The following is a 12503-nucleotide window of genomic DNA, read 5'->3' as shown; positions in this document are numbered from 1 at the left end:
TCAATTTAGGACAAGGGTATTTACTCTGTCTTCATCTGTAGCTTCTTCTTGGTTTTCATATTCCTGGGACCTGTCTCTTAAACTGGGGATGTTGACTCCTGGGAAGGGCCCAAATAGCTCACATTTCCTGCTTCCCACCTACCCACCCAGCCAAGTGCCTCCAGAGTGTTGGAGCAGATAGTTCTGCTTTTATCCAATCCTCCTGCCTAGCCATGGCTGAGGGAACTTTGGAGCCACTTTCCCGCCGCCTACTAACACAGCTGCTTTCCTGGAGTTGCTACAATTGCTGGTCCAGGACAGTCCCAGTCCACTCTGCTGGCAGAGTCTGGCGACCCACGCCCTCTAAGCCCCGCCCAACCCAACTTCCCTCTAACCCCATTGGGGTCCTTTTTAATACTTCCCGAGGAACTGGGAGAAAAGAAACAGGTGCAGTAGGTAATAAAGTTATGGGGCGTGGTCATTCTGGCCAGAAAAAGCAGCGCTTAAGGAGAGAAAGGGGGAGCGCTCCCCCGCCTGACCTTGCCATCCACTCTCACCCGCCAACTATGCGGAAGCCCTGGAACAGCTCCACGTCGTGGCCAGAGCGCGGCCAATTGGCTTCAGAGGAGGCCAGTTGCTGTCTGAAAGAGAAGAGGAGCTCAGGATCTCTCTGTTCATTGGCTAGGCACGTCATTTCTACCGGGAAAGGGCGATTCCAGTGCTGGCGGGAAAAGTCCCTTGTAGTGGTGCTGGGAGTTCATCAGAGTTCGTCGCTGGACTTGGAAGGGACTCTTCCTCTTAGGTAAGTTACCCCTTTGGTTCTGGGCTAGCTGGGAGAATTCATTGGCAGAAAAATCTCGGGCTGGTAGAGAGCAGGAGGAAAAATCCTCTATTCCTGGATGCTTGCTATCTTTTCTAGAGGGGGTACCTGCAGTTCCTGGAAACCTAAAAAGAACAGAGATAGGTGAAAGGATGCATTTCTTTTGCAGTGCTTAAAATGATGTGCTTGTCTTGCTTTCATCAACGTAAATTTACTGTCCAGGCATGTTGTGCCAGGAAATTAGAAAGTTGCAAGTGTTTTTATTGTTTATTCCAGTAACGTCCTCAGAGACCCAACCAGTCTTCATTAGAAGGCATCAAAGAACAGGTTGCAACTCAAGAATTCTTGAACCTTCTCCTCAAAATCCTAACTTTGGTATATCCACCAACCCTAAACTGTTACCCAATCCTATCTAATCCCCCACCCCCCAAACACACACACTAAAGACCAGGTTTAAACCAGACTTCATAATCTCAATATTAGCCCAGCTTTGCTTTACCCTCCCCAGGAAACTACCAGAATGCTGTCAAGCTATTAGTCTCCAGTACCTCATAAACAATAAGCTTGGCTTTGTCTTATCAGCAGGTTGCTTTGATGACATTTCTGAAAGCAGGCATTTGCCATTCTTGAAGACCCCTGCAAAACCGAATCAGCCTCTTCCACCTTAACCAACACCCCTCAACCCAGAATCAGTGTTCCCTGCTGAGGTCCCTTCAAACCACCTTCCAAGAGCCCTCTGCCCCCGCCCCCAAAGCTGGGTAAAGTAGCTGTTTCATTAAGTTGAAATCCAGTTCCTTTTTGTTGTGTTTCCCAAGTGCAAATCTATTTTGTTCCTAGGAGTAAGGAAACCTTTTAAGTAATCCTTTTGAATTATCTTCTCGGATTAAAAAAAAAAAAAACTCTTATGGTTGGCGAAAATCTACCTTATTTTTAGCAACAATGCACTTTGTCTCTGTTATTGTAAATGATAATAATAATTATAATTATTATTATTATTTTTATTGTTATTATTATTATTATCATCATCATTATTAAGAGAACAGGCATGGGCTCTGATAAATGTGTTTCCCGGGCTCGCCCTGACGACCAAGACATTCAGAAGATTTTGGTTTTAGACTGATGGCGCTGTCTGAAATAAATACAAAATCAGATGCTTCCCTGGAGAGCCACCTGAGGCCAGGAACAGCCAGTCTCCCCCTCTTCCCAGAGGTCCAAAAAAGCAAGGAACTGAGGGGGATGGAGGTGGGAGATGGGGTAGTTTAGGAGAGAAGAGGCCTGACAGGCAGAGAAGGCAAAGAAAGTAACTAAATGGCAGGGGCAACAGCCACTCACAGAAAGGTGGGCGGTCCTTTCAAGCCCTTAGTCCCACCTCCATCCTGTCTTGTCCAATCCAAGTTTAAGTGGGCGCACTCTCATTGGCCAGACTAGCTGCCTCTCTGTGGAACTCGGGCGCGGGATTTGAATGCCAGACATTTGCGTGTGCCATCAGCACAGCAGCCAGGGAGCCCGCGGAATTGGTGAGCCATCCTGGTGGGCGAGCCTGGTGGGAGACTGTAAGAGAGGGAAGCGGGGGCCCAGGGAGGGGGCGGGGGCCTAGGGAGGGGGCGGGGGGGGGGAAGGTCAAGGTGGGGAGAAGGACAGGGAAATAAGAAGACGCTAGAAGTATCCCAGGAAGGCAAAGGAAAGGGGAACAGGGAGAAGTGAGAGGAGAGGGGAGAAGAAAAGAGAATATGAGAATGAGAAATTCCAGGAGAGCTGTCAGGTGGAGATGGGATCCAGGACAGGCTGTATTACTTTTATCCCTTTAGTGTAGGAAGTAAAGCAAGTCCTTTAGGTGAGTAGAACCCAGACATATCCCACTATAACACAGGGATGGAATAGCAGAGCGGTAAAGTCCTTCACATTTTGATATAACACTGTTCAGTCTAGATACTGAAACCCATGTGTGGGGCGGGGGTGGTATTGGGGTGTATACTTAACATCTTGGCCTTTTCCACTGCAGCTGCTCATATACAAGCCAGTAATCCTAAAATACATATTTCTTTCTACTTGATTTGTTTTCCTTTTGTAGTGGGTGTGAAAATTATTTCTGAAGCAGTTTCTTTCTCAGACATCATTAGATGAGTCATCATCAACAGTGACACCCCACCCATATTTTCTGCCTTCAAAGATCTTACAGCTCGGCTCAGTTCCTCAATTCTTTGTCTATTTTTACCACCTCCAACCCTTCTTTGATGTTTAAAAAGTATACATTTGGTTAAGTGTTTTGACACTGATGCTAGTACTGGCAGTAATATTTACTGGGCAGCCTATTAAATGGCATTCACTGTTCTAAAGGACACTTTTTAATCTTCACAACACCAGAAGTTAATTCTAATACTGCCCTCATTTTAGATAAGGAAAATGAGACAGGAAGTAGTTAATTGTTATTTCACAGGTCATGAAACTGGGAAGTGGCAATCTTATAGTTGAGCCCAGAAGTTCTTATAAATACTGTCATTGATATAGTACATTTTCATATTCATATCTTGTTTAAAATAATTGTCTCTTTTTACAAACAGGAAACTAAGGTTCACATAGGCTAACTGGATTTCCTTAGAAACTCATTACCAGTAACTGAGAAGTTCCTGCACCATAGTGAAGTGGTTACAAGAATAAGCACAGTCTTTAGATGACTTCCACTTGCCAAAGAGTGCAGAGGAGAGTGCATAAGTAAAATGACAAGGGAAAGAAGCAATCCAAGAAGTGAACATTCCACAGCTTTTCTGTCCACTTTGACAGATCAATGCTTTTTCTAGAATGAAAGAGACTTAAAAGCCATAATTAAAGGCAACTTTCACACCTCATCTGGATTTGGGGTTTAACAAATTAGTGTTGTGATTATAAAAGAAAATGTCCTTCATTTTTAGAAATACAATATTCTTTTTTTTTTTTTTTTACAAATAGCCAAGTAATAGAGATGGTCTAGGTGTCCATCAGCAGATGGATAAGGAAAATGTGGTATATAAACACAATGGAGTTTCACCCATCCATAAAGAAGGATGTGATTATGTCATGTGTTGGTACACGGATGTAACTGGGGAACATCATGTTAAGTGAAATAAGCCAGACTCAGGAAGTCAAGGGTTGAATGTTTCCTCTCATATGCAAAAGCTAGAGAGAAAATAAGGAATTAAAAAGGCAGTGGGGGCAGGGTCTTATGAAAACAGAAGGGAGAAAAGTAGAGAGGAAGCTTATGTAAACTTTTCAGATTACTTTATGAAATCCCATTCCAAATTTCTTTTATCTTCAGTTCCTTTCCTACCCTTTTCCTTAAATTTTACCATCTCTGGAATCTCCATCTTAAATAGAGATCAAATTTTAACTCAAGGTAAGTAGAAGAACACACTTTTGAATTCTCCAATTACAGATTTTTCTCTGGGTTTTAATATTTGCACTTGGACAGATCTCTCTTCTTTAAGCTATCCTTTCCCCCAAGTTTAAAAAAATAAATCTAGATATAACCTCTTTCCCACTGTAGTTGGGATTCGAAGTTAGAGATAATTTTCATAAAGTGTCAAGTGTAGTGACTCACATATAATGCTCTATAAAAGGAACCTTTTATTGTTGGGGTGATAATACTTGGTGGATAAATTATTTGCTAAGTTAATATCTCTGGGGAGGGCAAGAACAGAGCTGAAGAAGGAAGTTCATCTCTTCCTCTACATAATTAATGACAGCTATGAAGATACTGTTCTAACTTGAACCTTTTTTAAATTAGTGTTTCAGCTGAACTAGTTCATCTTCAAGTCATCATGAGCTGTAAGAATCGCAGGTCACAGAAGAACTTGTTTGATGTGAAAAAAAACATGAAAATAGAGAACTATTTTGTTCAGGTATGTTTGTAAACACTATTTATGTAATGAATATGCTAATGTTAGATTTAGCCATCCTTGAGTCTGTATTGCATAAATCTTCCTGCCAAGAAATCATATCATTATATATTGGAAATATTTATATAAGGTAAGACCTTTCTCATCCACTTTGTTTTATATATATATATATATATATATAATAATTTTGGTCGTATCACACTAGCCCTTAAAAAAAACTGGTAGTAATTCCTGGACAACCATAAAAACCAAATAACTATATTAAACTTTGGATAAAACAAAACCAAAAGTAATCTGTTTTATAGCACAGAAATACCATGCCAAGTGTGGCTGATATACTGAATCATAATAACCTACATCTGTACAGTGCTTTACAGTTTATGAAACAAATTCTTTGCTTGTTTATTCTTACCATAACCATGTTAGTCAGGTAAAAGAGTTTACCTCTAATATGTTTCCTTCAAAAGTTCCTATATGTGCCCAAGAATACTTTGACAAGTTGGAATTCTGTTGCAATGCTCCCGTGGGGTACATGAGCAAGATGTTTCTGACAGCATTAGGCTTTAGAGATGCCTTTTGAAGATTTGCACACATAGCACAAGTAAATTTACATTAACTTGTGTTCTTTTTATCTCTTTGACCCAGACTACTAGTATTTAACAAATCTACCCTATCACATGCCAGTCATGTTGCTACACAATGATGTTAGGCCTAGTCTTTACGACAATCCTGGCTTTGTTATTCCCATTACCAGAATGTAGCCTTGCTAGCATATGACTCCATGCCTGTTCATACCCTCACCGTAATAAGTAGGACTTCAGGAAAATGTACCTTTTAGACATAGGTACATTTTCCTGAAGTCCTATTCATAAGCAGTTGCTCTTAATTTTTCATTAATTTTTTTGTCTTGTTTGAGTAATCCTCTTTAATTCCTTCCCCTTCGCCAACTCCTGGTTCTTAAGATGATACCCTATAAAAATCAGTATTATGCATGCTTGTATTCCCAGTGGTTTGGGAGGCTGAGACAGGAGGATCATGAATTCAAAGCCAGCCTCAGCAAAAGTGAGGGACTAATCAACTCAGTGAGACCCTGTCTCTAAATAGAATACAAAATAGGCCTGGGGATATGGCTTATGGGGCAAGTGCCCCTGATTTCAACTCTTGGTATCCTGCCCCTGCCAAAAAAAATGAGTGTCATGAATGCAAATTTTACCAAGAAAAAATGTTTGGTGTCATGGAAAGGAATATTAGACTTAAGTGTTGGTATTCTGGCACTCACTTCATTTAGTGGTTATTACATGATGCTAGGAAAGGTACTCACAAGAAAAACTTTCTATACCTAAGTTTCTCCATCAAAAATACAAAGAGAGGCCATATTTGTTTCTTCGCAATTCATAGAATTGGGGGATTAATTGATGTCATAGAGGAAATAAGTTTTTTGCATGATAGGTTCTGGGTGAATGAACGTATTCATTATTAGAAATAACTATTTTTATGATCAGATAATCAGTTAGCTAATGAGGATTTTGTTCAAAATGTAATGCCTAATAATAAATCATGGTGACTTATTTTTGCTGAATTTGGTATTTTTTTAAAATTTTGGTTTTAATTTTTTGTTGTTGATGGACCTTTATTTTATTTACTTATTTTTATGTGGGTGCTGAGAATCGAACCCCGTGCCTCACTCATGTGAAGCAAGTGCTCTACCAATGAGCTACAACTCCAGCCCATGAACTTGGTATTTTAAGAACAAAATTTTCAGTGCAGTTTATCACTGTGTTTGAGAAAAGTAAAAATTTTACAGCTGAGAATAGTAAACAAGACATGAAGTGACACTTTAAGAAAGCTGGTAGCTTTTTAAGCATGTGTCTCAGAAAAATGCACCAGTGTATCTTATTAGGAGCTTATCTGACTGATGTGACAGTCTGCTCAGCTTATATTCTAGAGCTGAAGTTAAACTCAGATCTAATTATATTCACTGGTTTTTTGAGTATGAGTTTCCCATAGAAATTCTGTGAATTGCATATTTAAAAAGGAAACAAGCAACAACAACAACAACAAACTAGGGTTCTATTCAGAGTCTCAAGGTTTTTCGTCTAACATATATTTTTAGGTCTCAAAAGAAGAGCAGAACAATTCAGGTATTATTCAAATGAAGATGCAATCTAGAAAAAGGCCAAGAGATATAACTGACACCCAGGATCAAAGTTCCCACTCACCCAGGAAACCTCCAAAAGTCCAGACCACTTCTCCAAACAAGATCATTACTATTACCTTGAATGTAAACCTTAGAAAAAACAAGAACATGAAATACATGCTCACATGCAGTGAGGGGGACAGCTTGCTGGCGGGGCTGAAGACCATTGATGCTGTCAGAAAAGCTATGGAGACTCGGCCAGGTAAGGAAATGCTGGTGCGTGGCATAGAAGGAATTAAAGGCTTCTTAAACCTTGGAATGCCGCTCAGTTGTTTTCCTGAAAACAGCCACGTGGTAATTACATTTTCCAAAAGTAAAAGCAAGCAGAAAGAAGATGGCCAAGTATTTGGCCGGCTCAACCAGGAATCTACTGACGTGGTCAAATTTTACATTCATGCAATTGGGAAGACCAGAAAACGAATTGTGAAGCGTGGGGAACTTCACAAAGAAGGAAACAAACTCTGTGTCTATGGTTTCAAAGGAGAAACTATCAAGGACACCATGTGTAAGGATGGAAGGTTTCTTCCCTTTTTGGAGACTGACAATTGGAAGCTCATTGGTAATCTGGATTCCATTCTAGAAAACTCACAGCTGATAGATGGGTTAGAAGGTAAGCTCTTTCAAGTTGAGGCTGATCAAGTAATGAACCCTAAGGCAGCAGCTGCTCAAAACAATGAAGTAGAAGAAAGAAACACCCGTGTGTTGAAAGAGTACATTGTGGAAGAGTATCCCTGTTTGAAAAGAGAAAGTGAAAAAATCAGGGAAAACTTGAAGGATAAAATGAAAAAAAGACAGAAGAATACTTCTCTGTTTGAATTGCATAAAACAAATTTTTGGAAACTCACAAAAAATTCAACTCCAGTGAAAGTGATCAAACATCTTGCACAACTCAGTGACTCAGTGGGATACATATTCTGGAACAATAATGGAATCGAAGGCTGTGCCACCTGCTTTGCTTTTAAGGGATTGTTCATTTTCACTTGTCGGCATGTAATAAACGATATCGTGGGAGAAGGAATAGAGCCAAGCCAGTGGGCAGATATAATCAGTCAATGTGTAATGGTGAAATTCGATTATGAAGATACCCCAGTCACAAAAGACAACTGCTTTCTCGTTGAACCTTGGTTTGAGATATCTGACACAACTCTTGACTACGCCGTCCTGAAACTGAAAGAAAATGGACAAGAAGTACCTGCGGGACTGTATAATGGGATTGGTCCTATACCGTCTAGTGGTTTGATATATATTATTGGCCATCCAGATGGAGAAAAGAAGTATACTGATGCTTGTGTTGTGATTCCTCAGGGTAAACGAGAAGAGAAATGTAAGGAAAAGATTCAGATGAGAACAGCAGCAGGTTACGATAAATCTGAGTTTATCCACATGTACACTCAAAGAAGCTTCCAGGAAATGCTTCAAAATCCTGATGTGATTACCTATGACACCACCTTTTTTTTGGGGTCTTCTGGCTCTCCGGTGTTTGATTCAAAAGGTTCTTTGGTGGCCATGCATGCTGCTGGCACCACGTGTCCGCTACTGAGTGAGAAGGCTCATATCATTGAGTTTGGTCCGGCTATGAACAGTATCCTCTCACATATTAAGCAAAACCATGAAAGATGGTATAATGATGTATTTCTAAACCAACAGGATGGGGCTGGGGATGTGGCTCAAGCGGTAGCGCGCTCGCCTAGCATGCGTGCGGCCCGGGTTCGATCCTCAGCACCACATACCAACAAAGAAGTTGTGTCTGCCGAGAACTAAGAAAAAATAAATAAATGTGAAAATTCAAAAAAATAAAAAATAAAAAAAAAATAAACCAACAGGATGTAGAAATGCCAAGTCAAGAGTACTGAGGACTGGTGAGAATTTAGTCCACTTACCAACTTTAAGGGGATTGCCCATTTTATTCCATATTCCATGGTCAATTTCATAAAACATGAATAATCAATATTGTAGGCCACTTTCCATGAGCCAAGCATTTTTCTATCCCCTAGAGAAATAAGTTCTAAGAACCCTATGAGGAGGAGAGCTACCCCTATTTTAAAGTCAAGCAAAATGAAGACTTGATATGATTTAGCAACATTTATGATGACAATCTCCAGTAACTTGATGTATTTTTTTTTTCATTTCTTCCCCTAAATTCACTTGCTTCACAGCAGAAGCTTAAACTTGTTTACCAATTATCCCCCATATCTGACACATGGAAAGGAAATGGTGAGAAAAATGTGTGGGTCAATCAGGAGCAAAATATGGCACTGTAGTTAATGTTGACTGAAGAGTTAAATGCTTGGTTAGAAATGATTACAAACAAAAATCTTGTACAATTTCTGAGATTCTCATATTACTAAATGTCAGAATACACTTGTCCTGGAAAGTCAGAAGTAATATCCACTCTTTGGTGAAGGTGTTCCTGTAGCCACTGTCTGACAGGGTCACAGTGTGGGGGATGCTGTAGCCGGGCCACGCCATCTAGAAACTGGAACCATTAGAAATGTTAAGTGTTTTGTTTATGATCCTCGTGATATGGATAGCAAGGCATACGTCAATCAATAATAAAAGACATATTGCCTGAAATTGCAGGAAAATTCCCAGAATGAGACTAAGGATACAATTGAGACATGTCATGAGGTGCATTTCAGTCTCTCTCAGGATACAAACAATGGTGTTATTCCTTAAGCCTGAACAACAAGAAATATTTATCCCATGGTTAACAATTTACATTAGCCCCCCAACCCCATCCTAAAGCCACAACCTGTACAATGGCCTAGCTACAGAAAAACAATTGCTGTGCCAACAGTATGAGGACCACCGTATGTAGCTTATGGTATCCCCCTCGAGGACAAGAGGCTAATAAAAATACATTTCCCCAAGCAATAGACCCTCCTTGGCCTTACACAGAAACTAATGATAAAAATGGAAAACACATATTTAACATAAATGACAAATGGGTTGAGGGATAAAGGCTGCCCTTTAGTTAAAGCTTACAAAGACATAAAAATTGGTGTGCTTTGACCCAGGATCAAGGAAGATCTTTAAGAAAGTAGTTGAATAGGTCATATGAAAAAAAGAAATGACCTTGGAAATTGAAAATAGAATAAAATTAACATAGATATATTTTAGAGGTACTTCATAGTAGTAGGCTTTTAATTAATAGACTTTCACTACTTTAAGTGTGTTTTAATGAGATTTTAGTTTAGAAGTAAGAAAGCTTACCAATAATCATAAGTATGCTTTAAAGTTAAAGATTAATGAAATAATTATAGGTACGCTTTAAAGTCAGAAGTGAATAATAGGTCAGTAGTCACATAGTCTAGTTGCGTCGCTTAGCACCTAGTGATTGAGGTGAAAACGTAAAAGCTTAATCATGATTGACTAAGGTTACAGAAAAAATATTTTGAACAATGTACTCAATATCTTAGGTAATCAATGTATGTTAGAAAAGACTGTAATTCTTGAAAATTATGTAAATCAAAAAAGTTTCGGGCTTTGAAGCTATCCATTAACTACCTGAAAAAAACACCTGTAAAAAAGGAATAAAAATAAAGGTCCCTCCAGGAGCAGCAGACATGTCTTCTGGAGGTTGCTCGGAACTTGCAACCTGTCGTCCCGACTCTTCTTCTTTCGAGGACGCCACTCCTCCTTCAGGACCCCTGGAACCCCATTCCCCCTGGCCAAGGCTGGACCTCGGCAACTCTTCCCATATGAACAGGCTACGAGGACAAGGGCATCTAGAAGGTCATATTCCTCTATTCTGATTTCCTTTGTTTTAACCTAATGTCCTTTTTTTCTGTTCCAAGATCCCACCCAGTGTAGGCATCACATTTAACTTTCATGTCTGTGGGCTCCTCTTGGTTGTGACAGTTTCTCAGACTTCTTGGTTTTAAGGCTGCCCGTCTATTGGAATTTGACAGATGCTTTTCTGATGGGACTGGGTTGTGGACTGGGGAGGAAGTTTATAGAATGAAGTATCATTCTCACCCTACCAAGGGATCATACTGTCAACATGATCCATCATTGGTGCTGGCCTTTGTCCCCCGGCTAAAATGGTGTTTTATCTTTTATGTATTACCCTACGTGGTACTCTTTGGAAGGAAGTTACTATGTACAACCCATGTTTGTGAAAGAGAGACTTAGGTTCTCCTTCCTTAGGTAGGGGACTCCTGGAGAATCTACATAATTTATTTGGGATCATTTCGCCTGGAGATTTGTCTCTTTTCCCCATTCATGAATTCCATCATCAGTATAGACTCGCAATACCCTTAACCCCATGTGGATCCATAACCACATGGATTGTTTTCACTCCCTCCCTTTGCCTACCTATAAATCCTCTACTCCACCCACAGAAAATAGAATTGTTATCATACCTCAGTAATTTATTTAACTGTTTGATTCTGGTATGCAGTTGGCACAGTGGTGCACACCTGTAATCCCAGGGAATTGAGAAACTGAGGCAGTGTAAACTCAAGGCCAGCCTGAGCAACTTAGCAGGACCCTCAGCAATTTAATGAGACCCTGGCTCAAAATAAAATATAAAAAGTGCTGGGATGTAGCTCAGTGGTAAAGCACAGAAGCAAAATGTATCCAGAGGAGAAATATATCAACAAAAATGTAGTGTTTGTGTGCAATTTCTTTTGCTTTTAATCTTCATATTCCATTCCTTCCGAAAGTTACTTAAAGTCAGGACCTTTTCCCTCAGCTCGTTGGCAGTCATTTTATTCATTTAAATTCAGTTATAATACCTTTAGACTGGTCACAGTCTACATACATTCTTCCCTTTGATCTTTTGAACTCCTAAATGAATTTTTAAAGTTGTGTATACTAATGATTTGCTTTTTTGTGTTGTCAAATTCTATAGGTTTTAGCAAGTACATGATGTCATGTATTCACCATTGCAATGTCATACAGAGTAGTTTCACCTCCCTAAAACTTTCCCTGTGCTTTACCTGCTTGTCCCTTCCCTCCCTCCTGCACCCCTGGCAATCACTGATCTTTTTCTTGCCTTTATAGTTTTACTTTTTCCAGAATGTCATGTAACTATAGTTTCACAGTATAAAGCATTTTCAGTTTGGCTGTTTCATTTAGAAGGTTTCTCTCTGTGTATTTTATGGCTTGATAGCCCACTTCTTTTTGTCACTGAGTAATATTCCACTGTATGGGTCTACCACAATTTGTTTATTTGCTCACCTTTTAAAAGACATCTTAGTTGCTTCTAGTTTTCGGTGATTTTATGAATAAAGCTTCTCCAAACATTTGTGTACAGCTTTTGGTATGAATGTAAGTTTTCAACTCGATTAGGAAAATACTGAGTGCAATTGATGGGTCGTATAGTAAGAGAATGTTTAGCTTTGTAAGAATTTGCCAAACTGTCTACTAAAGCAACCCTGTCATTCTGCATTCCCACTAACAATGAATGAGAGATCCTGTTTCCCCATCCTCACCAGCATTTGGATTGGTCAGTTTTTCTTTTCTTTTTTTTTTAAAATATTTTATTTGTTCTCTTCAGTTATACATTACAGTAGGATGTATTTGGACATATTATACATACACCATAGTCAGTTTTTCTTGTCTTTTTTTTTAAAGGCATATTAATACTGCCTGGGATTCTTCAGGGGATACAAGGTTTATTAATGAAGTT

The 12503-nt window shown here is 39.5% G+C and overlaps 1 protein-coding gene across 1 annotated transcript; it reads left to right on the top strand.

Moving 5' to 3' along the window:
• Positions 1-744: 744 nt before the first annotated feature.
• LOC144254182 (serine protease FAM111A-like) lies at positions 745-8877 on the top strand. Its single transcript, XM_077797203.1, has 4 exons — positions 745-781; positions 4560-4674; positions 6785-8542; positions 8863-8877. The coding sequence occupies exons 2-4, from the start codon at positions 4594-4596 to the stop codon at positions 8875-8877; spliced, it is 1854 nt and encodes a 617-aa protein (XP_077653329.1). The 5' UTR covers positions 745-781; positions 4560-4593.
• The last annotated feature ends 3626 nt before the right edge of the window (positions 8878-12503 follow it).

This window comes from Urocitellus parryii, chromosome 4, assembly GCF_045843805.1.
Source record: "Urocitellus parryii isolate mUroPar1 chromosome 4, mUroPar1.hap1, whole genome shotgun sequence".
Taxonomy (NCBI): domain Eukaryota; kingdom Metazoa; phylum Chordata; class Mammalia; order Rodentia; family Sciuridae; genus Urocitellus; species Urocitellus parryii.
This window is presented reverse-complemented; position numbering and strand designations above follow the sequence as displayed.